Source organism: Lonchura striata, chromosome 1 (assembly GCF_046129695.1).
Source record: "Lonchura striata isolate bLonStr1 chromosome 1, bLonStr1.mat, whole genome shotgun sequence".
NCBI classification, from domain to species: domain Eukaryota; kingdom Metazoa; phylum Chordata; class Aves; order Passeriformes; family Estrildidae; genus Lonchura; species Lonchura striata.
The window spans coordinates 381560-408751 of NC_134603.1; the positions used below are offsets into that span (position 1 = coordinate 381560).

Genomic DNA, 27192 nt, shown 5'->3' on the forward strand with positions numbered 1-27192 from the left:
CGGTGCCGTTGCCATGGCAGCGGGTGCCAACAGGGAGGTGCCGCCATGAGCCCGCCCGAGGTGGAGCCGCTCGTGTGCCGCAAATACGAGATCAAGAGGCGGCTGGGCAAGGGGGTGAGTGCCTGGCGGGGGTTGGCCTGGCCGGGGCCGGGCCGAGCTGGGGTGCCCTGTGGGAGCTGGAATGGTTCCGGAGCTCGGAGGGCCCTTGAGAGCTCGGGAGGCCCGTGTGGCGTTCAGGGCACCGTGAGGGCTCCAGGCGGCCCCGGGGTGCTGAGGGGGTATTTGGGAGTTCAGGCGTCCGTGGGAACTCTGTCGCTCAGGGCCCGCTGGGAGCTCCAGGGGACTGTAAAATTAAATAGTAACATGTATCTGTCTCAAAGTACATTCTTTCTGTGCCTGCCAAATCCTACATTTACTGTAACCCCATCATTTCAGGTCATGCTGCATCAAGTAATGTCTTCGCCATAAAATGTATTTTTATACATAAGCCAGTGGTAATTTCTAAGATATGTCTCCTGAGGCAGTCTCTAAGCCCTCCTGAGTTATCTACTTTTCTATTCCGGCAGCTCTTTGCTATCATTAATTGCGTTGATACGTATTTAAATGTTTAAGTATTTCCCTCATTATGTTCAGAGTCAAGGAGTCACTGAGGTGGAAAAGCCCTCTGAGCCTGTGGAGTCCAGCCACTCTCCCAGCACTGACAAGGCTGCCACTGACCCCTGTCCCCGGGTGCCACATCCACGTGGCTGTTAACTCCCCCCAGGAATGGGGACTTCCCCCTGCCCTGGGGCAGTCTGTTCCAGAGCTGCACAGCCCTTTGCAGGAGAGATTTTTCCAATACCCAACCTCAGCCTCCCCTGGCACAACTTGAGGTTGTTTCCCAGTTGCCAGTAGGGTGGTATTGTAGCACTTACCCAAGGTACTTGTACAACTGTTTATATTGCCTGATGCGTGGCAAAGGTCCTGGTGCCAAGTTCCAGGACCACACATGTTGCTGGGAAGCCTGCTTTGGTGTCCTTACATGAGTGTTTAATCACTAGAATCATACATTGCAGTTATTTTGCTTTGGATAAGTACTTAAACATTAAATGGGCATTTTTTGAGTGGGATGTGATCCCTTTGTGCAAAGGTATAATAATTCCTAGGCTGTGGAAAGTCCAGATTAAAATCTATGGCCTAAAATAAAAACACTGGATCTATACCACAAGTGAGACTGAGTAATCATCATTTGCAAGTATCACAGTCATCCAGAATAGGGAAACCTCAGATAGAAGTTCCCGTTCCCTTAACAGACAACACAGCTTTTAATTGAAAAAAAGGTTTAGTGTTGGACCTGACAGTGCTATGTTAGTGGTTGGACCCAGTGGTTTTGGAGGGCTTTTCCAACCTCAACAATTCTGGGATGCTGTCAATACAGACTTTGGTAAAAAGTCTCTCTCCATCCATCTTACTGACCCCCTTTCAGTTCTGAAAGAGCACAGTAAGTTGTCCTTGGAGCCTTCTCCAGACTGAACAGCACAGGTGTCCCTGCCTGGCTCCAGAGCAGAGGGACTCAAGCCCTCCCAGCGTCTCCGTGGCCCTTCTCTGCAGCTGCTCAAACTGCTCTGTGTCCTTCTTGTACTGAGCAGCGCCAAGCTGGATGCAGTGCTCCAGCTGGAAATCTCACCAAAGCCAAATGCAGGGAAGACCGATCTCTCTTGAACTGCCAGCCACACCATGGCTGGTACAAGCCAGGTGCCACTGGCATCTTGCCAGCTGGATACACCTGGGCTCACATTCAGCCATTGTCACCAGCACCACCAGGTTCTTTTCCAGCTTTCCAGCCACTCTGTCCCAAGCCTGGCATGTTTCATGGGGTTGTTGTGACCCAAGAGCAAGACCCTGGCCCTGCTGACCCACGCACCACGGGGATGGATGGGCCATCCATCCCATCCCATCAATGCAGCCCTCCAGGTCATGCTGTCACAGACTGTCAGGCAGGACCTGCCTGTCACAGCCTGGCACCAGCTAGGCCCGATCCCCTGGTTTGTGGAATCTTGGCTGTCCTTCTCTTGGTGCATCCCAGGACGTGGTTGGCTGGCTGGGCTGCTAGTGCATGTTGTCAGCCAGTTGCCAGGTTTTCATCCACCAGCACCCTCAAGTCCCTCTCAGGCCTGCTCTCCATACAGAGTCCTGAAACCACAGAACATTCTGGGTTGCAAGAGACTCAAAAGCCTGTTCATTTCCTCCCCCTGCCATGGGAGGGACACATTACACTAGACCTGGTTGTTCCAAGCCCCATCCAGCCTGGCCGCGGACACTTCCAGCAATGGGGCAGCCACAGCTTCTTGGGGCAACTGGTGCCAGGGCCTCACCACCATTATAGGGAAAGATTTATTCCCAAATTCCATCTAAACCCTCTGGCAGTGGGAAGCCCTTCCAACTTGTGTTGTCCCTCCAGGCCCTTGTCCAAAGTCCCTCCCAAGCTCTCTTGGAGCCCCTTCAGGCACTGGAAGGAGTTCTGAAGTGTCCCTGCAGCCTTCTCTACCCCAGGCTGAACAGCCCCAACCCTCTCAGCGTGTCTCCTGAGTCTGTCTCCTTGGCCTAATCTCTCTGTGTTCCATGTGGCGCCCATCACCTCTGCTCCAGTCCATCACTGAGCACGTTCTGGTTCCACACCAGGCCCGGGCTGCAGCAGGTGCCAGCACTCTGCTCACCTGTTCCTGCTTCTCTGCAGGCCTACGGCATTGTCTGGAGAGCAACTGACCGCCAGACAGGAGAAACAGTTGCTGTTAAAAAGATTTTTGATGCTTTCAGGAACAGAACAGATGCTCAGGTGAGAAATTACTGTGCTGATGTGTTCTGAGACATGGTGGGATTCCATAGGTATTTTCAGGACTTTGGTCTCTGAAAGATAATTATGCACAGTCTGCATATATTGGGATATATAATTATACAATCTACAGCTATATTGGGATAAAAATAAGAAATATCAAGCTTTGTGTATCATGGCATGTACAAAAGAGGAGTGGATTTAACCCTGTCATTGAACTGCATTCTGTTCTTCTCTTTTCTTGAGGTGATAATAAACTGTTTTTTCTTTATTTCTAGAGAACATTTCGAGAAATTATGTTCCTGCAGGTAATGTCCATGTTCCCCCTCTTCTCTGATTTTTTTTTATCTCTGATGTCTAAGTATTTTCTTCCCATTGTTATCCAAAATGCAGCAGTCACTGATTAGTGTTGATAACTCTGATTACTTTTCTGCACCATCTGAAAGGCAAAGAGACTTTCAGGGTGAACCCACCAGAATGGAGCACTCTCCATTTGGGCTTGTTTTTATTCTTTCCCCATTTTTAGCAATGTGTCTGCTGCACAGCACATCAGCACCTTCTGTAGCTTCTTGCTGCTTTGTGGATAGAAACTGTTTCTCTTACATTTAAACTGCCATGATTGGAGGATGGTTGGGGTGGGAGAGGGATTTACACTCCAAAATTGTTTTCCTCCATCATGCTGTAAGCAATTTAATAATTTAAAATAATCAAAATGGGAAGTTCTGCAAGGAATAACTTGACTACTCTTGTTTTGATATGATTGACCTTATCAGTGGCATTCCAGTTATCTGTTCACTCCTCCTTAGGCTTACCATGTAGAAACATCAATATTTTGGAATAGTATTGTTATAACTTGTGATTTTCTAAGGACACAAGTGAGGCAGGGCTCATAGAAGAGGAATTTCCTAAGACTTAAGTAAGGTTAAGTAGGAAAGAGATGATTTTTTTTTTTTTTTTTTACTTTTTAGTCATTCTTGAAGGATGAAATAGAAGCTGCAAACTTTAAAGCTAAAAATACAAACAGTTCCTTAGAAGTTAACTACCTCAGAAGTTCGATCATCTCTGCAGGTGCAGCACTCCTGTGATGGATGGAGTAGGAGCAGGGGAAAAAAGGATATTTCTTCTGAAGGAAAGGGGGAGTCACTTGGCAGAGGAGGGCAGGGAGAGGGAAGTTAATGTGCTGCTCAGCCCATACTTCCATAACTTTTGGTTCTCAATAGCCTTTAAGAATTTTAGTTTCCCCTCTTATTTTAAACCTCTTTCTTGAGGTTGAAACTGAGAGCTCAGAAACGAAAAGATGTGAAAAATACTCCATTATTCATAACTGCATGTTTGTTTTCATTTGTTTGTTTGTGCATACTAATTGCTTTGTTCAATCTTGATGTTTATCACAAGGCCATTTGATGGACTAGGTTATTGTTTTATGCTATGTATCTCAATTATTCTAATTGAGAAGTTGCTGTAATATCTGGAGTGTGAATGATTCTCTCTGATGCTCTGGTGGTTGCTTGCAGATTTTGTGTTAGCTGTTTAGTGTAGTTGTAGATCTACGGGTGTATTTTAGGCCAATTTTAGAATGTCATTTTGGTAAGTATGTTAGTAGCATTATTATTCTTTAAACAAAGATTAATAGAACTGGCCCTGACAAGGTCTTTTCAAGGTAACGTGATTTTTTAATACAGATTAGAATTTTGTCATAACTTTCTGTTATCAGTTCCGGGGCAAAGCAGTGTGAGACAGTGGAATTTTCCTTCTTCAATAGCACTCAAGTAACACTGCCCAGATTTAGCTAAATATTCTATTATTATTATTATTGTTCTATTATTTTAGAACAATATCCCCTTTTGGGTAAAAACCTTCTTTAGATCATTTGCCTGGGTATTGTGGCTGTGCTCAGAATGAAAACAAAGTGTGTCATGGGCTGGCTGTGTCTCACTTCTTTAGGAGTGTGTTTTCACACCTTGTAGCAGGTGAATGTGTTGTTTTGGGAGCTTCCCTAGATGTTACACATTATAAATGTTGCAGTATTATGAAGTGTTTACAGTGTCCATGGCTGCACAGAAGTGGGAAATAAAAGCTGTTAAAGCTGAGGATGAGCTTAATGATCCCATGAGGATTGTCAGTCTGCAGAGACGTGAGGATGGACACCACCTGCAGTGTGGTACATCTGTCCAGGTATCTCTGTGTGCTGTCTGATCTCCATGCAATCAGTTCCTCAGTGCAGCCTGTGAGTGTCCAAGTCAGCCCTCAGATGGGCATGTTCTGATTGCTTGGGTTTTTAACTATGAATGTTGATAGCAACTATGATCTGTTTTCATGCCACAGTAATTCTTGGGTTCAGTAGGAAACATGAGGTGCATAAAGGGAACTGGATTTTATTATAAATGGTATAGAGGGAGTGTTAGAACTAATGTCTCATTCAACAGAGATTATTTTTTTTATTAACTAACTGGTTTCCTACTATGGAACAAACTTAAATCCTTTTTTAAAGTTTATTTCAGAAGAAGCCTAATGGAGGAAAAAGCATGTTAATGTTTGTTTTAGACAGTAATACAAAGTGTAATATAGGTTACTGTCCCTTTTTATGATTCACAAGAAAAACATGATTGTGACAGCTGGGTCTCTTCCCTGTGCAGGAATTTGGAGAACATCCAAATATCATCAAGCTGCTCGATGTTATCCAAGCAGAGAATGACAAGGACATCTACCTCATCTTTGAGTCCATGGGTGAGACTCAGCACTGCAGCAGCCTTCAAACCAGCCTCTCTTAGGAGCTATCCTTGTTATCCTTGTTATCACTTTGATAGTGAATGCTCATGATACTACTGATATTTACTGATGTAAATGTATCACTGGTATATTTCAGAGACAGATTTACATGCTGTGATTAAGAAGGGGAATTTGCTGAAAGACATTCACAAGTGTTACATTCTTTACCAACTCCTGAAGGCAACTAAATTCATCCACTCAGGGAATGTTATTCACAGAGATCAGAAGGTATATTTCAAGATTTTCAAGGACCTTCAAAGCCCAACCATTGCCACCCCCTGCCATTGGGAGGACCACCTTCCACTATCCCAGATTACTCCAAGCCCCATCCAACCTGGCCTGGAGCACTTCCAGGGATGGGGCAGCCAGAGCTTCTCTGGACAGCCTGTGCCAGGGCCCCCCCACCCTCACAGGGAAGGATTCCTTCCCAATATCCCATCTAACCATGTCCTGTGCCAGTTCCCAATATCCCTTCTAACCCTGCCCTGTGCCAGTTCCCAGTATCCCATATGACCCTACTCTGTGCCAGTTCCCAATACCCATCTAACCATGTCCTGTGCCAGTTCCCAATATCCCTTCTAACCCTGCCCTGTGCCAGTTCCCAACATCCCATCTAACAGTGGGAAGCCATTCCCCCGTATGCCGTCCAGGCTGTTGAAAAGAGGAGTGGATCTCGAGCTCTCTTGGCACCCCTTTAGGCATTTGAAGGAGCTCTCAGGTCTCCCCTGGAGCCTTCTATCCCCATAGTTCCAGCTGTCCCAGCCTGTCTCCATGTGTATGAATAAATTTCCAAGTATGAGACTAGTAAAAGAACCTCGGTAATGATCTGCTATTCAGAGAGTGAAGGGCTCATTGTGCCTTGTCCCTTGCAGCCCTCCAATGTGCTGCTGGATGCCCAGTGCCGTGTGAAGCTGTGTGACTTCGGGCTGGCGCGCTCCCTGTGCCAGCGGGGCGAGCCCCAGCCCAGCCCCGCGCTCACCGAATACGTGGCCACGCGCTGGTACCGAGCGCCCGAGATCCTGCTGGCCTCCCGCCGGTGAGCCAGGGCAGGGCAGGGGAGGGCAGCCTGGCACTTCACCACTTGCACATTTTTTTTGTCTAAAAGTCTTCAGTCTTTGCAGTGTCACCAGATGCAGGGTCATGTCAGCAGTCTTTTTTCTCAGTGTACAATTGAACTTCTGCAACACAAAAACCTCTTATGAACATGACCATGTCCTTCCTGTGTTCTTACAGTGTCAGTGGACATGCATGAGCCGTTTGTCACCCTTTCTCCCACCACATTTATGTCTTCTACCTTGAACTCACAACTTCACAAAATCTGCTTGAGAACATAAATCCTCTTTTCCAAATTGAAGCAGTGTTTTTTGATAGACCTTCACGAAACATTCCCTAATTGAATGTTAAACCAGCTGCCTGTTAGTCAGGCTTAGTCCTTTTTTTAAAAATTAAATATGAAAAACCAGAAAAGTCAATAAACAGGTGCAGGCTAGTATCCCAAATTTTAAATCTGGATGTTTTGCAAACTGTCCTATACCCACTGGTTGGGATTGACTTTGCTTAAAAATGCAATTCTTCAGTAATCGTAGTTACTTTGTACATGCATTATGACCAAAGAACAATGTGTATCTTCATTCTTGGTCATATGAAAAGGATATAATACCTGGTTATGGCATTACCTTTAATATATTACCTTGTTCTAGTATTTCCCTGTAATATGTTCCCTTTTATGGTTTCTTAGACTAGACTTTGAGTAGGATAAATCTCCTTTCTGTTTCATGCTTGTCAGTCTCATGATTCCCAAATGTTATTCAATTTATAGTTCAAACCTGTGAGCATTTATATTTGAGAAGTCACCAAGTATGCTTTCTAGCAAATAAATCAATGTAGGTGATGTGAATAGCAGGTACAGGAAAATATGTGCTTGATTTAATCCTACCTCTGTTCTGTTCCTGTTTGTAGTTACACTAAGGGTGTGGACATGTGGAGCATTGGCTGTATTCTGGGAGAGATGCTGCTGGGAAAGCCTCTTTTTCCTGGAACATCAACGATGAACCAAATAGAGAAGATCCTGAGGGTTATCCCTGCTCCATCCCCTGAAGGTAGGACCCTGCTGTGTGGAAAAGTTCTAGAGAAGGGGATCAGTGGAAGAAAGCAGCATGGCTGGGTCAGGGAAGAAGGTATCTCATTCATTCTGGTACCTTTCTGAAGTGGGAAGCATTCCAAAGGAATGAAAATCCTCATCTTGAATGTTAGTGTTAGAGAAAAATCAGAAATTCAGATATCGTAGAATAATAAGGAATAATAAGGAATAAATAATAAATAATAATAAGGAATAAATAAGGAATTCAGATATCTTCTGCATCTGTTGCTATGAGAATACATGTTTACGAAGCGTATGATTAACAAATAGGAATTAAAAAATCAGCTTAGAAAATTTGTAAATAATTATTCCATTCCCCTTCCACAGATCTCCGACCGAGTTATATGTGAATAATTTCCTATGTTAATATCAAATACTGGCTTTCCTTCATAAACTGTGTGGCTCTGCTAATCCTCATCTTGGCAGTAACAGCATCTTTTTATTCTTGCAGATATTTTGGCTCTGCAGTCAGAGTACAAGGCCTCAGTTATTAACCACATGAGTTCCCGGTAAGCCTGAGGGGTTCTGTGTCTCAGAGCATCTAATGTTGAACCCTGGAGTCATGGAACCACAGAACCATTTGGGTGGGAAGGGACCTCAAAGCTCATCTCATTCCACCCCCTGACATGCACAGGGACACCTTTCACCAGACCAGGCTTCTCCAAGCCCCATCCAGCCTGGCCTTCCAGGGATGGGGCAGCCACAACTTCTCCAGGAAATCATTTTGATCCCTCAGTACCCTCACAAGCAATAATTCCTTCCCAGTACCCCATCCATCTCTGCCCTTTGGCAGTGGGAGGCCCTTCCCACTTGTGCTGTCACTCCACACCTTTGTCCAAAGTCCCTCTCCAGCTGCCTTTGAGCTTCTTACGGCTCTGGAAGAGGCTCTTAAGTTGTCTCCTTAAATAAAAAATATTTAAAATATGAGTAAGATTTGGTGCTTAAAACTGATTTTTTTTCAAGATACTTTCTTCATTATGTTCACAATTGTATTTAGGATTTCAAAATGCAAAACCAGATTTTTAAATTTCATTTTCTCTGGAAATTACAGAGAAGTATGTTTCTATAATCTCAGGTCTAGATTTGTGGGATCATGGAGCTGGGAAGTGATGAGCTTTAAGGTCCCTTTCTGGCCAAACCATTCTAGGATTCAGTGATTATGACACACTTTGTGAGTGAATTCGTGCCTGCTGTCACCTTGATGTGATCCTGGAACTGTCACTCCTGCCTTCACTGGGAATTAGACACTGAGAGCTTGTATAATTTTTTTCTGACTTCTAGGCAGCGAGTAGCATTTGAGGAGATTTTCCCATCCTCCACTCCACTGCCTGCCTTGGATCTGCTGAAGAAACTTCTGGTCTTTAACCCTGACAAACGGCTCACAGCAGAGCAGGCTCTGCAGCATCCCTATGTGAGCAGGTGAGAGTGACACCAGTGGGCAGCTGCCTCTGATGTTTTCTGAGACATTAAAAACCTGCTCTTAGCACAAATTTTCTTCAAATGCATTACAGAAAAAGCGGCAAAGCTAATTCTTTATTTTCTCCAATACTATTTACACAAGATTGTCTAACAATCCTGTTTAAATTTTAATAATCTGTTTCCAGTCAGTGAATTACATGATGTGTTCTCATTTCCTTAGGTTCCACTGTCCTTCCAGGGAGCCCTCTTTGGACTTTGATGTGATCCTTCCTTTGGGTGATGATGTCCAGCTGTCTGTGGCAGAATATAGAAATAAATTATATGAGGTACTTTCATCCTATTTTCCCAACTCCTAATCCTTCAGGTAACCTGCCATTCTTGCACATACTTAACAAATTCTGTCATTGTCTTGTCTTTGTATTCCCCTGGGCTTTCCATACCTGCTGGCACCATTACACCTGGGTGTTTGATCAGTTCCATACTGTCCTAATCTTTGAGAGACCTTTGCATGTAAAATTCCCACAGGGCAAAGAAAAATCTCTGAAACATGATGTCTGAGAAAGATGCACAGAATGGTTTGTGTTGAAAGGTACTTTAAAGATCATCTAGTTCCAAAATTATACTTGTTACTTACTCTGTAAAATAAAATTGCAGATATTTTTAAGTATTCCTCTGTGTTTTGATGTTTTATTTTTCTGCTGTATTGTGGTGTTAAGTCTAAATAGCTTTTCTGTTCTGCAGATGATCCTTGAAAAGAAGTCAAAGAGCTTTCCAAAGGAGCAAGGGCAGGGAGAAAATACTCAGCTGATCCAGTCTGAGTCCAGCACACTTCTGCCAGGTTTCAGCTCAGTGGCTGTACCCACCAGGAAAGGCCAGGAAGACCCAACACCCCCTCTGCTAAACCCTTCACATGTGCATCCTGGAGTCACAGCTGGGGTCCAGGCAGCAGGGTCCAGCCAGAGCAAGGATCAGGCCAGAGCTGTCTATCAGAGATCACAGATGGGTGTGATGGTATACAACCCCATCACACACACCACTGTGCAGAGTGGGTACCACCCTCCTACACCAGGTGTAACCCACCTTGGGGTGTTGGTGTGGGGAGCAGTGAATGAGTGCTGTAAAAGAAATGAAGGGAATCTGCATGGTAAAATGAGGGGCTGGAAGTGTGGGAGGGAAATGACATAAGAACAAAACACTGTTGAATGAGTGTCGAGTGTGGGACTGTCCCTGCCTCAGTCAATGTCTTCTGTGTTCTTCTGATTTTCCTGCTTTCTCTCATGTTTTTCCTTCTGCAGGAAATGCAAATCCTGGTGCTGGGATCAGGAACTGTTCTGCACCACCTCAACAGTCCAGAATCTCCAACAATGAGAAACTGGGGAGACAAATCACATGGCCAATCACTCGTCTCTCTCCTACAGGTGTGCAGAACCTTTACAATGTGAGTAGCTTAATTTCTAGCCCTTATCTGTGGTAACCTGGGTCACAGCAACTCCCTGCAGTGCTCCAGGCAGAGTGGCTGGAAAGCTGGAAAAGGTCACCCACTGGTGCTGATGCGAGCAGATGAACATGAGCCTAGGGGTGCCAAGGTGGGCAAGAGGCCAGTGGCACCTGGCTTGTAGCAGCCACGGAGTGGCCAGACACCCAGGGCAGTACCTCTCCCCTATGCTAGACACTGCTGAGGGACCTCCAGTCCTGGGGGCAAGTTTGGGATCTTCACAACAGGAAAGGAGGGCCCCATTGAGGGGCTGGAATGTGTCCAGAGAAGGGAACAGAGCTGGGGGAGGGTCTGGAGCAGCAGCAGCAGCTGTAGAGAGGAGGCAGCACAGGAAGGACCTTCTCACTCTCTGCAGCTCCCTGACAGGAGAGTGCAGCCAGGGGGGGGATCAGGATCTGTTCCCAGGAGACAAGTGACAGAATGAAACGGCCTCAAGTGCTTCCAGGAGAGGTTGAGGTTGGATATTGGAAAAATCTCTCCTGCAAAAGGCTGTGCAGCTCTGGAACAGACTGCCCCAGGGCAGGGGGAAGTCCCCATCCCTGGGGGGATTTAACAGCCACGTGGACGTGGCACCTGGGGACAGGGGTCAGTGGTGGCCTTGGCAGTGCTGGGGAGCTGCTGGACTCCACAGCCTCAGAGGGCTTTTCCACCTAAGTGATTCTCTGATTTCATGATTCTGTGGATCTAATGGGTTGCTGTTGCTGAGCTGTGAGGGTGTCAGTCCTGTCCTCTCTGCTTCTCCCTCTTCCCTGATTTTGGCCATGCTTCCTTGGAAAAATCCTTCCCCTCACTGGGTTCTTTAATGACCTCCTGCTCCTGCTTTTTTCCTTCCTGAGCTGGCTGTCTGCTGCCTGGTGACTGCTGGCACCTGCAGAGCTGATGGAGGAAGCTTATGACAGAGGAAGAGTGTGGAAGGAGGCAGCACAGATTCACAGAATCACAGACTGCTTGGGTTGGAAGGGACCTAAAAACTCATCTCGTTCCACCCCTCTGCCATGGTTAGGGACACCTTCCAGTAGTCCAGGTTATCAGAAACCTTCAAGCATTTCTAGTAGTACACTTGTAGCCCTCCTTTCAGCCCCTCTGATTTGGAATCCCTTCCAAAATGTTTTGAGAGAAAGAGAAGCCATTAATTCTCCAAGATAGGATTGTGGAGCTTGCTGCACATGTAGGTTTACACATGACCAATGCATTTGGAAGGATCTGTAGAGAATTGTGACCAATTTTCTATGACAAGAAGAGCAGAAGAGGGAAAAGATCAGCCTACACGTGCCCTGAGTTTGTGTTTGTTTCCTGAGAGGATAATGCTGACCAAAGACAAACCTGTGTCCTGTTTGCATTCCAGAAAGCTAATTTCAGCTTATTAACTTTTCCTGGCTTTTCTTTCTCACACAGAATCCCAGAAACACTCAGTGTCACAGCAAAGATGTTCGTACCCTTCTGAAGCCCAGTAAAAAGATGTTCCAGATCACTGCAAACGTGGGAGCTGCGGGTGATCCAAGGGCATCCATGGGCAGCTACTCTCAGGCCTATGGAACCATCAGTAAATCTGCACTGCAGAGCCTTCCAATAGCAAAGGTCCCCAAAAGCCCTGAGCAGTGACAGTGGAGATGTTGCAGACAGGTGAAGTACAGCTTATCCCTCAGCCTTTGACTGAGCAAGGGCACCAGGGGAGAGCAAACTATGAGGAAATGCTTTATTCACTGCTTAGGACAATGTCCTCCTCTCCTCTGGACGAGCTCATAGGAAAGAGAATCCCACTCCTCTGCCTTCCAGTCTCAGCAGGCAAGGATACAGCAGGCATAGACACAACACACACTTTGTTTGAATTACTGCAAAAAACACAGAAAACTGCATTATTCTGATACTTGAGTGAGTTTTAGACATATTTGGGGTCCAGGGGAACCTCCTGAATTCAACAAAGCCAAGCACAAGACCAAGGAAATGCTCTGAAGGCTTGAGTCCTTCTGCTCTGGAGATAGGCTGGGAGAACTGGAAGTGTCCAGCCTGGAGGAGAGAAGGTTCCAGGAAGATCTCAGAGCCCCTTCCAATGCCTAAAGGGACTCCAGGAGAGCTGGAGGGAGACTTTGGACATGGGCCTGGAGTGACAGGACAAGGGGAACGGCTTCCCACTGCCAGAGGGCAGGGATGGATGCGGTGTTGGGAAGACATCCTTCCCTGTGAGGGTGGGGAGGCCCTGGCACAGGGTGCCCAGAGGAGCTGTGGCTGCCCCGTCCCTGGCAGTGTCCAAGGCCAGGCTGGACGGGGCCTGGAGCAACCTGGGACAGTGGAAGGTGTCCCTGCCACGGTAGGCAGGGGTTGGGACTGGGTGACCTTTAAAAAGTCCTTTCCAACCCACTTCAGGATTCTTCAGCAGTCTGCCTAAATTGTGGATATTTTTTTGAGCAGAACAGGTAACTGTTCTCTGAAGACCATGAAGACCTAACTCTCCAGAGATAATCTTACAGCCTTTCACTCATTTCGATGACTGTTCTAGGCTAGATGAATAGAATTCATTATAGTCTGGTTTTGTTAAAATGAAGTAGAAAAACATTTGAAATACAGGTGGGTTCTTCTACAATATTTAACAGGTTCTCTAGTATGTAATATTGGGATAATATTGTAAAAATAAATCCTTTATATTGCACTGCAGAAAATTTTTGTCTTTCAAGCAGCATTTGCTGTGTTGAGAGGGAAACGGGCTATTGGTAGGGCTGTCTTCTTCAATGAATAATTCGTCATTTTTACTGGTTTTGCTTTCAGAAGGCAAAGTTTCATGAGATACTGTTGCTGAGACATCATAAAGGTGTTGCCAGTCTAGAGTGGAACTACAGGAAACTTTATGCTCCTGTTTCAGTGGTGATTTTGGATACATTTTCCTCATTACCTTGAAGCTCTTGTCTCTGTCCCTGAGGTTTTACTCTACCTGTGATGAATGATTGTTATTCCCCCCAGTTCTCTCAGCTGTTCCAGACCTGTCACCTCATGAACCTCATGAACTTAAAACTCTCAAGGAAGTCACTGCTTGGCAAAGGCAGGACTTTAGATGCTTATTTAAACTCAGACTCACCTGAAAAGGCCTCCTAAAGACAAGCCCTTCTCCATCAATAGCACCTCAGCAGCTTCTTTGAGCTCAGCCCCTAAAGCGCGTAATTCCCTTTACACACGGGAACAAACCAGACTCCGCAGGCTCAGGAACTGGTAAATACAATAGCTGGACCTGTGCTGCTGGAGAAGATCAGAACCACAGATTAGGCCAAAACATTGATTACAGCTATTTTTTTTTTGGTATGTAAACCTTCAAAAAGGTGCCTCCTCTGTCTGATTCATTGTGAGATACAGAAAAAGTTTAACTGCACCTGAGAAACCACTGAGCTTTAAGTACTTTTTCCAATTACCTGTGTGTGTGTGTGTCTGTATGTATTTATCTTTTCTGTCCCAAACTCAAATATTCAATTTTCTGATTTTCATTTTTTTTCCGAAATTTGAATGATTTTGTCTGATGAAAATATTCCCTGGGTTTAACAGAGGCTCTTAGTTTTGTACAGTAATGGAGAGTTGTTTTTTAAGCACGTTGGCATTTTAATTGTTTTATTTGTAACATACTGTGATAAGGTTGTTTGATACCACCTGACTTTATTGAGCAAACTGCCGTGGGAGGCTCATGCTGGATACATTTCTGCTCACTAATCAAGAAGAGCATTGCCATCATAGACAAGTTTCTTCCTCGTTTCCCTTTGATAGTCAGTGATTAAATGGAATTAAATAGGATTTCTAGGATCATTTTTTGGTCTTGAAGGTCCCCAGGATTTTGGGCATGAATTTTCCCATTTTCTTGTCTTTGGCATCTGTGTCATATTCCTCTTCACTGGGACTCGTGTGCTCGTCCTTCTTGCAGAACACCTCAAACCTGCTGTAGACTCGCTTCTCCTTCCGCATGTTCTCCATCTTCTTCAGGAGGGTGTCTCTGTCCTCTGACGGCTGCCGCTGCAGGTTCCGTTTCTGGCTCCCAAAACTCTCAGACCTGTGTATGTTGCAGCTTTTCTCCTTTTCCCCTTTTCTTTCCAAGCTTGTGGTCGACCTGGAGAGGTCAGGGTTGCTGGTGGATGGCAGCTGCTTGGCCAGCTCAGCTCTGTTCTTCTGGCTGTTGGCAGAGATCTGCTCCAGGATCACCTTGGTGTCATCACGCAGGTTGCTGCTGTACAGGATGTTGGCTGTGGAGGAAGGGAACCTCCCTTGCGTTGTCTGGTTGCTCTTGGGGGGGAGTGGTGCTGTGAATTTGTGGGGTTTTTCTTCCTCCATTGCTTCCTGGCAGTCCCCTGTGGATGATCGTTTGAGCACCACTGCCTGCTTGTCACATTTCCCACTCTCAGAAGCAGGTTCCTCCTCCAATTTCTTTTCACCTTTTGGGTTCAAAAGCTGCTTCAGCCGTAGTGACCCTTTTCTTAAAAACTCCATGGGATTTTGCTCTTGTTTTGAACAGTCTTCCTCAGATTTGTTGAGGGAGCTGTCAGACCCTGGACTTCTAGACAGGCTTTCTAGAACTGAGGATGTAGTACTTGTCCTCATCTGTGGTTTCTTCATTTCTGCATTGACTAATTTTGGAGAGTCTTCTCTGAAAGTCACTCTGTCCTTCTTCTCTGGAAGAGCCAATTTCTGAGTGTCTCCTACAAATATCAGGCTCTCCTTCTCTGGAATATGAGGTTTGTTCTCGATGGGGTAAAACCGGGATGACAGCTTGTCCACCTTGGTGCCAAGATGTGCCAGGGGATCTTTACTCAATGTGTCCCCAAGCTGGGGGGTGGATGAGGCCATTCCAAATGCTCTGTCCAACTCTCCATGCATTTTGTAAGTACTGCAGGAGTCTTTGGAGTCCAGCACCCTGCTCTCCAGGATCTTATACTGCACAGATTTGGTACATTTCTTCTCCGTATTCTGAGATTCCTCCTGTAGGTAACCCGAAACAGCTTTGGTGTGGGTGACTGTGCCCCGTTCCATGTCCTTGCCTACAGCTTTGTACTTCTCCAGCAGCTCAGCCACTTTGGAGGAGGCAGCTGTCTTGATGGTTTCATTGTCCTTTGTTAACTCACTGGACATTTGCTCTTTTTGGATCATCTGCACCTTTTCTATTGTGGTGTTGGGCTGATCTAATTTGGCAGCACTGAAAATCAGAGAGGACCTGAGCCTGGAGCTCCTCTGGATCAAGGGATTTATCCTGGACCTGAAGGCATCTGGTTTCATTATTGAGGTTTCTTCACCTGCTCTGTCAGGATCTGCAGATTCCTTGGCACTGTCAATTCCCAGTGGCTTGCTACTGAAAGGTGTGGGGGGTTTGAAGGCTGGGACAAGGTCAGTGGGGTGCTTTGTGAGGGGATCCCCAAGAGCATCATTATATGCCTCGGACTCCATCGGCATCGGGAGCCCTTCATCTGGTTCAGACTGGTATGCGCTGAGGTATGAAGAAATCCTCCAGTTCCGTAACCCTGTTCTGTTTTCCTGCATGTTCTTGTCGTCATCCTGCTCTTCATCCTTGTCCTGTAGGAATAGGCGCTGCTCCAGGCTCTGCTTCTGCGTGGGAGAAGTCTGGCAAATGAATTTCTGTCCTATGTTCTGCCTCCGTAACATCATTCCCATGGGGCTGTTGCCCGCAGGGTTCAGCTGGTCAGAGCCGTGTCTCACCTCCCTGGAAGAATTTGAGGGCACATAATCCAGCCGTAGGGGGAAACCCTCCTGTGGGAAACTGGACTCCAGTTCAGGGTATCGGGGTCCCTCTCCATAGTCTTCCAGTTCATTGAATCCCGGCCTCCCCCCTCGAATTCTCTCAAAGAATCCCTGAGGTCTGCCAGGAAGATGGGGATGTTCAAACTGGTACTGGTAGAACTGGTCCTTCTGGAAATGACTGGATTGGATTTTGAACTCGTCCATGTTGTTCATGAACATCTGCCGGGTGTACTGCTTGGCAGAAGCAAAATTTTCAAACGTTCCTTCTGCAAAACTGTGTCTCTTAAAAGCATCCAGCTCCAGCTGCTTGGAACGGAGGAAGCCCCTGACTGGATCCATCTGGGAATTTTCCATTTCCACCTTTTTGTACATCCGCATGGCTGACCCCTCCACAGTGTGTCGCAGCATGTCGTCCCGCCGGAAATTGGACAGGAAGTACCTGTCCGAATCCACCCTGTCCATGAAGGAGGGGAAGAGACTCTCATCCCTCTGGAACATCAGGGGGCCTTTTTTGGGGAAGAAAGGCATGTTATTGCCAAAGGGAGCCATGGCAAACGTGTTCTCTGCCTTTGCCAAGACGTTGGCTGGAGGAACGAGAGGTTCCGACTGTGCAAACAAAATGCGGAATTCTTCATCAAAGCTGGCCACCAGCTCACCCTGGAAGATGTGTGCAATGCTCCTGTGAATCTTCTCAAAGGACCACATGAAACTGAAGAGAGAACAGAAGTAATGGATTAACTCAGCTGTACCTATTTTCATTAAAACATTTGCTTAACTGAAGCAAAGTCTAAATTTTCTGGTTGGGCATAAATAGGGCAAAAGACTAGGGGCAGACAATTCCCCTGCAGCTACGTGATACACAAGACTGTTCCCAAACCTAACAGCTTGATTGATTGTGATCACATCTTTGCAGAGTTTTACAAGCCAATAACTGATTTCTGTTCTAAAAAGCCAATCAGTCATGTCACCCAGAGTGAGCTGATGATAATCCTTGTGTGAAGCAGATGTTCCTGTCTTTAGCACTGTCAGTAATGACCTAAGCAACAGTCAGCATGTCCCCTCAGCACCTGGCAGGTGACACCAGTCAGGGGGACCCCAAAGGCTGGCAGATGTGCCAACAGGAACCTCCAAAAAGACAAACCCAAGATCTTATTCCTGGGATGGCACAGCTCTTCCACCCACACAGTTTGAGGGGACTGAACAGAAGGAGCTGAACTGGAAAAGGGGGAGGAATATGGCGTTCATCTTCCCAAGTCAGGCTCTGCCTTTTCTTCCCCATCTGCTGAATGATGGGGAGCAGGGAAGGGATCCCTTACTTTGCCTAGTCTGTGTGTGCAGGTTTGCTGCAGCTGTTACAACTGTATCACAACCCAGGAGTGTTCTCACCTTTACAGTTCCCTACCACATCCCTGGGAATCATGAGGGATACCTTTGTGAGGCTTGGCTGCCTGCTGGGCTTAATCAAAACCCTTAGAATTACTGTCTTTTTTTTTTTTTTCCCACACGACAGATTTTTTAATTCTTAATGCGAAGGAAGCTTGGTTTGGGGTTGTCTGGGCTCAAGGCCTTCTTCCATTGGTGCATCTACCACCACTACAAAATGGAGTATTTTTCCCAAAAAATTGCTACTCAGTGTCCTTCAGTGAGCAAAACTTTTGTCCCTGATATCCATGAGGAAATGCCAAAATGCTGCTTTACCAATTCAGCAGTCTGTCTCTCACAATCCCAGACTGGTTTGGGTTGGAAGGAACCACCACACCTTGTTTCACCCCCTGCCACGTGCAGGGACACCTTCCACTAGCTCAGGCTGCTCCAAGCCTCATTAAGCCTCATCCTGAACACTTCCACAACTTCCTACTTCAGAAATGATACAATATTGGAAAGCCCAAAGCACATGGGAGTGTGGCAGAAGCAGTCCTGAACAATTTACTTGATGCTCTCATAAACAAGAAATTATCCAATCAGAACAGTGGGTTGTTTGGTACAGCATCATATGTAATTATTTTCAAACATCAGGAAAAAAAAACCAAAGTGAAATCTTATTATCATGGAATGTGCACTTTAGTCAGATTCTTACAATTTTTTCTGGATGGGGCTTGGAGCAGCCTGGGATAGTGGAAGGTGTCCCTGCCCATGTGGGGCTGTGGGGGTGGAACAAGATGAGCTTTAACGTCCCTTTACACACAAACCATGCTGTGATTTGATTATTCTGTGAGTGGAGGTCAAAGTTCATTTGGTCCAGTCTAAGATGCAAATCCTACACTCCTTATGCTATGGCAAATTCTCCCTGGAATGTATCAGATGGGAGCTGAGCTCCTCTGCAGCCAGCCCCATGCACAAAGCACCTGAATCTCTCTCTCTCTGAGCTGGACGGGGCTCCTCACCTGTAGTTGCCACTCAGCACCACCATGCAGTCCACCAGCAGGAACTTCTCCTTCAGGTGCCCCTTGAAGGACATCCCCGTGCGGCAGTAGTAGGTTGGGCCAGACACTGTCCTCACCCTCAGGAACTGCAAACCAGAAAGGCACCAACTCAGGTGGGACCCTCATTCCCTTCCTGCCCCTCTTTCCCTGCCTCCTTTTAACCTCCATCCACCCCTGACTGAGATTATCCAGTTCCAGTGGTTCTGCCTGCAGACACACCAATGTACAAACCCCTTTCTCTGCACATCTCCAGCCCTCACCCTGTGTCGCGCCAGCTCTCCTCACTTTCTTCACACTCATCTGTCACCAGGGTACTGCCCGTTCTCCCCTTTCTCAGGTGTTTCCTGCCATACTGGCCCTCTGTGTGGCAGGACACATCCCCTCAGGACACCAATCAGATGGGACAGGTCTTTGCTCACCTCCACATAGTTCAGGTTGACTCTGCACTTGGCAGCTGTGTCGAGGAAGAGCTGGGAGTTCATTTCATCCAGCAGGATGTAGACAGGCACGCGGCGAGAAGCAGCATCCAGCACCTCAAACAGCAGATCCACATCAGTGAAAACATCCATCACGATGGCCACCACCTGGGGAAGGGATGCAGGACACATGAGCCACTGTGCTGCCTCGTGCCCTGACCAACCGTGTATCCCAGCTTCTCACACCCCAAAGCTGCAGGGTCTCCATCTCAGCTTCCATTTGAAGCAGGAAACATCCCAGTTAAAAGTCCCATTAAGCACTGTGGGCCCCAAACTGGAAGGAGAATTTCTGTCCACGAAGGTGCATGTTCTGTGTATTCAGGTGAGGGGAAACCTCCATGTGGTGTGTTTCCCAACTCATCAATCCAGTAATTCCATGATTTTTTTGGCCATGTAATCACACTGGATGGCGTATGGAGCTGGTCACCCCACTCCAACATCCCAGTGCTATTTTTAGGTAACTTCCTGGCCAGCATTCAGGCAGCCACTACGCAGCTGCATCCATGTGCTGATTTTATGGGAAGCAGCTTCATAGGTCTATCTTCCCATTCCTCCCAGCTCCCTGAGTGTAAATCCTTGATGGAAAGGGCAAAAGGAAGGAGTAAAACGCTTCTCAGTGTTGCCAGGGAGAGAACAGGACACAAACTGAAACACAGGAGATTACAATTAGGTTACAGAAAAGCCTCTGGGACTCTAAAGAGACCATCAACATGGGAACAGACTGTCTAGAAAGGTTTAGTCTTCACCCTTGGAGATGCTCAAGGACACATCCTGAGTGACCCTCTCTAAATGACCTCCTCTGAGCAGGGAGGTGAACAGGACCAGCTCCAGAGGCCCCTTCCAATCTCTAATGTTTTGGGATTCTGTGAACTCTTGGTGTATTTTAGCATGGCCTAGGACATGGTGCCATGACAGCAGAGCAGCAACAAGCTTTGGTGCAGTCAGTGGTGGATTTGAATCATCCTGCTCCTCTGTCAGGTTCTGGAAGCAAAGTTAAAGGAATTAGCAGAGGACCTAATGTTGCTCAGCCTGGAGAAGAGAAGGCTCCAGGAAAACTTTACAGCCCCTTCCAGCGCCTAAAGTGGCACTGAGAGCTCAGGAGGAAGTTTGGACAAGGGCCTGGAGTGACAAAACAAGGGGAGTGGCTTTACACTGCCAGAGGGCAGTTAGATGAGCTATTGGGAAGAAATTGTTCCTTGTGAGGGGGATAAGACCCTGGTACAGTGTGCCCTGAGCAGCTCTGGCTGCACCATACCTGAAAGTGTCCAAGAACAGTTTGGACAAGGCTTGGAGCAATCTGGGCTAGTGGAAGGTGTCCATCCCCATGGCAGGGGGGTGGAAATGGATGAGCTTTAAGGTCCCTCTGACCCAAACGACGGCACTATGATTCCCTATCCTGATGCTTCTCTGGCACACGTGTGATTTTACCTCTGCTCGAGCTGGGCTCTCCCTGCCTCACCTGCTGAGCTGCTCGAATCATCCTGCGAGCCTCCTCCTTGATGCTGGGGTTGTCTGGTGGGGGTGGCTGCACCAGTGTCGTCACCTCTGTTCCCCTGAAGCCAAAGACCATCGGCCAGCCCAGGTCAAGCTCAGGAACGGCCAGATCTGAGTTCATGGGCCAGTAAGTCCCAGAGGATCCATCCATATCATTGTCCCCCGCTGTGTCCGTGCTGCCCTCCTGGTTGGCGTATTGGGGCTTCTGGAGGTTCTGGATTATGTGATCCACCTCGGAGCCACAGAGGAAATCGGGGGCCGCCTCCTCGGCCAGGAAGCGCTGGTAACTCTCCTTGCCCTCCTCTGTGAGCACATCCAGGGCCAGGCGGTAGTACTCCTTGTAGTGGGGGGGAAGGTAGTTGGGGTCCAGGGGATTGTCCCCCTGTGAGGAGCTTTGGGATCGACGAGCCATCAGGGGAGGGAGAGCTGCAGGGAAATAAAAAACATCTGTTTTTTATATTCAGATACAGCAGTGGCATGACAGCAACACATTCAACACAGCCTCCTCAGAGAGCAAAGGTAGAGGTTAAAAGAACATGGAGCAATGCCGGAGAAAGTTCAATCCAAAGGCATGAGAGCCTAAAATTAGGCAAAGGTGTGAGTCACTTAACCATTACCTTCACACAGTTAACTGTTTTGGGCCAAAATACAGTACAAATCAGCCAAGCAGCCCTGGGATAAGCAAGGCCAATGCATCCAACAGAATGATCAACTTTCTCTTTTAGGCTGCTGGTTCATAAGCTTCAATTTATTGTTTGTTTAAAAGTCAAGAGCAAAGCTGTAGATGGCTATTATCTACACCCCATTAAAATTAATTTCCAAATGCTACAGAATTTATTTACTATGTGTAATGTGGCCCTAAACCAAAAGCACCTGCCTGAACACAAGGGTACCCTCTGGACCCTTACGGCTTGGGTATTGTCAGCACCTCAGGATGTGAACAGAAGCAGGTAGTGCGCAGGTGCAGGGGTGTTCTGCTGGTGTAACACAGTCAGAAGGCAGAAGAATCTCCATGAGATGAATGAAGAAATAAAAGACAAGGGATGTGATCACTTCTTCAGTCTCCTCATGTTAAGAAAAAACAGCTGAAAGGGGCTCAAACACAATATTTGGTAATTGTCTATAGGGGACAATTTTTTGAGACTATAGACAAATCTGATTTAACCCATTTTTGGAAGAAAAGTTTGCTGTGCCACAACAGCAGTATCTGATTGATCCACAGAATGCTCAAAGCACTTTGGCTTTAGACTCTGAATGAATGTCAGTGCTGGAATGTTCTTTTCCTGCAGCCCACCACTGAGGTACCAGCAGAGACTTCCTCCTGATCTCCAAAAGAGTAACTCCTGCTGAGTGACGTTACTGAGTGAGCACAGGAGGTGAGGGTCGCTGCTGTTGTTGCCATCCAACACATCTGCTCCCAAAACGGGAGGGATTGCCATGGACTAGGAGAAGATAAAGACCTCACACTCATATTATCACTCATTAGAAGCTGTAAGGACAAACCAGTTTCAAGTTCTTATCCAACCACCTGCCCAGTACACAGCAGTGCTCTGTTACTCCTGCCTCAATCTCCCACAGATTACTCCTGCTCCAAAGTGGAACTGATGGTAAAGCTGTGTGATACAACAGAAAAAATTACAGTCTTAATGTAAGGATAAGAAAATCCAATAGATAATAAATCCTCTCTATAGTTCTCACATACAGCTGCGTATACAGCCTGAATTATCTGCATTTATCTTCCCTCTCTAATTCTGTCTTTTTTTCTCCGTGTAAGAGAAGAAAGTACAGAGCACTCCAGTATGTATCTTTGGTGGAAGGTGCCCCTGCCCATTGCAGGAGCATGGAACAATAGGGGCTTTATGTTTCCTTCCCACCCAGACCATCCTGGGATTCTGTGATTTTAGGATGCTCAAGTCACCAATGTTCCTGCTCTTAACTATTTCAGCAGTGTCATTTTAAGGACTTGCTCCCACGTTCCTTTAATTTTGGACAGAAGAACAACATATACAACTCATTCATATATGACCCAGGAAGGGGACAGAGGTCCCACAGCAAACTGCTCACAGTGTTCAGAAATGGGAGTGTGAGAGACAAAGGATCAAGTGCAGCATTAAAAGGAGGTAGTATCAGAAGAACCCTGTGGTACTGCTGGGCAATCAAATCAAAAAAGCGGAGGAAAGGTCATGCTGGTGAAGTGACAAAGCAATTTTATACTGATTAATAGAATTCTTTCACTACAGTTATAAATGAAGAAGACTGAGCTTTAAATAAACATCAGGCAATACTAACTGCTTTGCTCCCAGTGTTTACAGTGAGGAGTCACTTGAGTTCCCCATGTGGTACTGAGTACATTTGTGAATAAGCAGGGAAAATGGCACCAGCGAAGAAGTGAATTTGATGTGAAAGCAAACTGCTCCTCATGGGTTTCCCTGAGACACCAGAAGAACACAGACACGGAGCTAGGGCTGTCCTGGTATCACTGAACCCAGCAGTGGGGGTGGGCTGCTGGCCTGGATGACCAGGAGGAGCCTGCAGGGGATGTCTGGAAGGGGTCTGGAAAAGACCCATGGCTCACAACTGTGAAATATAAACCACAAGTTGTGTTTGTGCCCCCACAGGCATCTGCCCCAGTTCTTCACGTGTTCCATAGCTTGAAGCCACCTGGTCTGCTGGAAGGCGTCCTTGCCCAGGGCACAGGGTGAAACAAGATGAGTCCATTCCGACCCAAACCATCTTGTGCTTCCATGATTCCATTAAGTGTTGGCATCCTTTAATTCCTTGGGTTGTGACAAGAACAATACCATGTTGATGAATTCTCAGTTTGCATGAAAAATGCTTGTTTATATGTATAAGTGAGTATCTAAGTAAATAAATAAATAGCTATACACACACACATAAATATATATACACACATGCACCAAGTTCTGGATACTTCATTTATCTTCCAAAATCCTTCCCTGTCCAAAATCCTTCATTTATCTTCCAAAACCCTTCCCTAAAGCAGAAGAGAAGAAATTACCTGGAACCCCAAAGGATATTTATGACCTTTTGTCACTTTGGTGGGTGTGAGCTGAGTTCAGGTCAAGGAATAAATAAAATTTCTCCTGCTCCATCTTGCTGACTTCAGATGGATTCTGCAGTTAGTTAATGGATTTTTATAATTCTGTTTTGCTCTGTTCCAGCCTTTGGGATGACCTATTTGCAGCTGGCAGAGCTCTGAGGCCCTGGGTCAGATTTGGTGCCATGAAGCTGCTGACTGCCAGGCCAGTTCGCCAGTTCCGGATCAAACCATCCACTATTTGGAAAGCAATTCCTCTCCAAATCAGATGTAAGCAATCACATACCAGTTCTGACTGAAACCTCCCTCTGGCATACAAATATCAAAGACAGAACTGGCTTTTAAACTCCTGTCTTTTCACTTCTCTCTTAACTGGTCTTCCTCCATTCCAAGTATGTCCATTATCCCAGTGAAAGGCTGGATTCGGTGGAGGAGCAGTTCCCATGCCTCAGGAAATAGGAGATAGATTACTTACTGTGCCACACTGCCCTGCTATTTTTTTTTACTCCAGAACTGTGTATTCCATGTATTTTGTAGGGCATTCCATATTTTAAGCCTTGGTTCTGGTTTTAACCAGAGTTCAGGGAGCACGACAGGTTTCCCCTCAGAGGGACAGGAGCCTGGACACACATCAGTTATTAGAATTATCAGCTCTCTTCCCTGAGGGCTGGATTGTCCTTGATCAGGGGCACCTCAAACAACCTGCAGGAGACTGAGAGGAGACCTCAGTGCACTCCACAACTTCCTTGTGAAAGGAAGAGGAGGAGCAGATACCAATATCCTCTCTGGGGTGACCAGTGACAGGACCCGAGGGAGCAGCTGCAGCTGGATTAGGGGAGGATTAGGTTGGGAATTTAGAAAAGGCTTTTCCCCCAGAGGGTGACTGGACACTGAACAGGCTCCCTGGCAGAGTTCAGAACATTTGGACAACACTCTCAGGCACAGGGTGGGACTCCTGGGGATGGTCCTGCTCAGGGCCAGCAGCTGGACTCAATGTGTGGCCTCTTCCAGCTCAGCCTACTCTGTGATCCTGTGACTCCAAGCAGGGGTTGGCTCCCTGTTTGAACTTCACCTGCAAATCTATTTCCTGCAGCTTCTTTCACCCCAGAAAAAGATAAACGTTGTATTTCTGGAATTCTGAACGACCAAAGCTGTCAAGGAATGTAAGCAACAAACTGAAAATACCCCAAATGTAGGTTTTCAGCCTGTGACTACTGATTAATAGAGAATTTTACTTACTTACATGCTTGTATATTTTATTTAATTAGAAATTTCATTTTATTTTAATTGCTGGTCACAGTTTACAAAATCTCCTGACATGAGTAATGAGGGTTTGGGGGAGAAATGAGAATGCTAAAAAGAATAAAGTGTGGCAATTTGCTTGGGGGGGGGGTGTCTTTATAATGGGTAACAAAATATCTTTTTATAATGGGTAACTGTGTGCAGTTACAGCTCAGGCACTGAACAGTCAGCAGGTACAGGAAGAGAGGAGCTCATGCCAACCCAGCACCTGCAGCTCTGAGCAGCTGTGTGATGTGTTCAGCCAGAAGGAAGCCTGAACATCCCTCCTTCCATTCCCATGACAATATTGGAAAACTAAGGCCCTGAAGTCTCCTAGTCCAAAAACCCTGCAGTGCACCTCCAGAAGGGAAGAGGAAAGTTCAAGCACATCACCAATGTCCTCCACACCTTCAATAGCCACAATTTTACCAGGAAAGGTTTCCCAGGAAGAGTGGGAGAGAACTGCCCCAGCACTAGACATGAAAGGAAACGAATCCTGCTACATCCTGACAATATGGCCTGGGAAAAAATTCCAGCAATTCTTTGAAGCTGGATGTTTTGAGCAGAAAACACTGATACAGGAACTGAGAGATTCTTCAGATCACTGAGCAGACTGACAACATCCCTACTGATCCTGCAGCCAAGCCCCTGCTGCTTCAAGGAAAGAAAAAAATCCAGAATGTAAATTAGGCAGCAAAGGAGGAAATCTACTTCTCCCCATCACCGAGCCCTTAGGCCTTGGGAAAGTCTCTATAAATGAACTGCAAACAAACCATAGCCAGGGCAGCAATTGAGGTGCTCATACACAGGCTCTTCATGTCACCCGGCATGCCTGAAGGTACTTGGCCTGGCCTCCAGCTGCTGCCAAGGAGGCTGTGGGTCTCTGCACGGCAGGTGTCATACTTGCCAAGCTTTCAATGCCCAAAGGCACCTGGAATATCCCAAAACCCCCAGGTTTCAGAACCAGGATTACTCCTCCACGATCAGTGACCAAATGCATATGTACAGTGTGCCTATCTGCACCCCCTTACAAGTGATGGAAAACAATAATATCCAAGAAATATGGGATAGGATTCATTACAGACATGCTCATGTTTGGCCAAATATTCTCTTAATTTTTCTCCCAGACTTTAATAAATCAGCCGGCTAAAGCCTCAGTGCTCAGACCTCAACTGTTTTAACTCTGAGATTTCCCCTTACCCTGTCACACAATCCATCCTACCAAGATCCTGCTTGGAACTGTCAGTGCTTTATACCAGAATTTACCTAGAGGATGGGAAGCAGCTTTGACAGGAGGATGAGTCAAATTTTGGGGACACACTCCTGCCTGTGAGGGTGGGGAGGCCCTGGCACAGGCTGCCCTGAGAAGCTGTGCATGCCCCATAACTGGCAGCGTTCAAAGCCAGGCTGGATGGGGCTTGGAGCACCCTGAGCTAGTGGAAGGTGTCCCTGCTCATGGCAGGGGTGGGGAACTGGATGAGACTTAAGGTACTTCCAACCCAAAACATTCCATGATTCCTTCCAAATATCCCATCTAAACCCTGTCCTTTGGCAGTGGGAAGCCATTCCCTCTTGTCCTGTCATTTCAGGCCCTTGTCCAAAGTCCCCCTCCAGCTCTCCTGGAGCCTCTTTTGGCACTGGAAGGGGCTCTGAGGTGTTCTCAGAGCTTTCTCTTCTCCAGGCTGAACACCTCCAGCTGTCCCAGCCTGGCTCCAGAGCAGCAGGATTCCAGCCCACACTTACGTGTCACAGTGTCATTTCTTCAGACATTCTAGAAGTCTGTTACCTTATTTCATGCACTTCTCTGCTATCCTAAGTGATCATTCTATGAAATTATGTCCATAAATTTAGAAGTATCACCACTCATGATCAGAACCTTTAGAACCAAACCTGCAAAATTTAGTTTCTCCTTTTAATGCAATGGCTGGAACAAGCATGAGCATAGACAGGTACACAGAACAGTGTGGAAACAACCACGGAATCTCCTGAGTTGGAGGAGACACACAAGAGCCATCAAGCTAAACTCCTGACCCTGCACAGGAAGCCCCAAGAAGCCCACAGAAAGAAGGTGGTAGGAGTACTGTTGGCACTCTCCTCCACACAC

The 27192-nt window shown here is 46.6% G+C and overlaps 2 protein-coding genes across 3 annotated transcripts; one reads left to right on the top strand and one right to left on the bottom strand.

Moving 5' to 3' along the window:
• The first annotated feature begins 12 nt into the window (after positions 1 to 12).
• MAPK15 (mitogen-activated protein kinase 15) lies at positions 13 to 17135 on the top strand. 2 transcript variants are annotated; one of them, XM_077781605.1, is made up of 13 exons: positions 13 to 114; positions 2717 to 2815; positions 3091 to 3120; positions 5449 to 5539; positions 5679 to 5809; positions 6454 to 6617; positions 7541 to 7680; positions 8173 to 8230; positions 9003 to 9140; positions 9361 to 9466; positions 9882 to 10185; positions 10436 to 10578; positions 16177 to 17135. In XM_077781605.1, exons 1-13 carry the CDS (start codon positions 46 to 48, stop codon positions 16180 to 16182), a joined length of 1479 nt encoding a protein of 492 aa, XP_077637731.1. In that variant the 5' UTR covers positions 13 to 45; the 3' UTR covers positions 16183 to 17135. The 2 variants fall into 2 exon arrangements, with proteins under 2 accessions (XP_077637731.1, XP_021400083.2); XM_021544408.3 differs by lacking the exon at positions 16177 to 17135 and adding an exon at positions 12031 to 13292.
• FAM83H (family with sequence similarity 83 member H) lies at positions 14210 to 21175 on the bottom strand. The gene is made up of 4 exons (XM_021544411.2): positions 20715 to 21175; positions 19199 to 19363; positions 18741 to 18865; positions 14210 to 17065 (listed from the first exon to the last, which is right to left on the bottom strand). Exons 1-4 carry the CDS (start codon positions 21159 to 21161, stop codon positions 14416 to 14418), a joined length of 3387 nt encoding a protein of 1128 aa, XP_021400086.2. The 5' UTR covers positions 21162 to 21175; the 3' UTR covers positions 14210 to 14415.
• Positions 21176 to 27192: the final 6017 nt, after the last annotated feature.

Excerpts from the sequence above, each read along its gene's own strand:
- MAPK15 (XM_021544408.3), top strand. The coding sequence starts at position 46 with ATGAGCCCGCCCGAGGTGGAGCCGCTCGTGTGCCGCAAATACGAGATC. Across the intron at positions 115-2,716 it reads AGAGGCGGCTGGGCAAGGGG|GCCTACGGCATTGTCTGGAG; the intron begins GTGAGTGCCTGG and ends GCTTCTCTGCAG. Across the intron at positions 9,467-9,881 it reads ATAGAAATAAATTATATGAG|ATGATCCTTGAAAAGAAGTC; the intron begins GTACTTTCATCC and ends TCTGTTCTGCAG.
- FAM83H (XM_021544411.2), bottom strand. The coding sequence starts at position 21,161 with ATGGCTCGTCGATCCCAAAGCTCCTCACAGGGGGACAATCCCCTGGAC. Across the intron at positions 19,364-20,714 it reads TGATTCGAGCAGCTCAGCAG|GTGGTGGCCATCGTGATGGA; the intron begins GTGAGGCAGGGA and ends TCCCTTCCCCAG. Across the intron at positions 17,066-18,740 it reads GTGCTGAGTGGCAACTACAG|TTTCATGTGGTCCTTTGAGA; the intron begins GTGAGGAGCCCC and ends TTCTCTCTTCAG.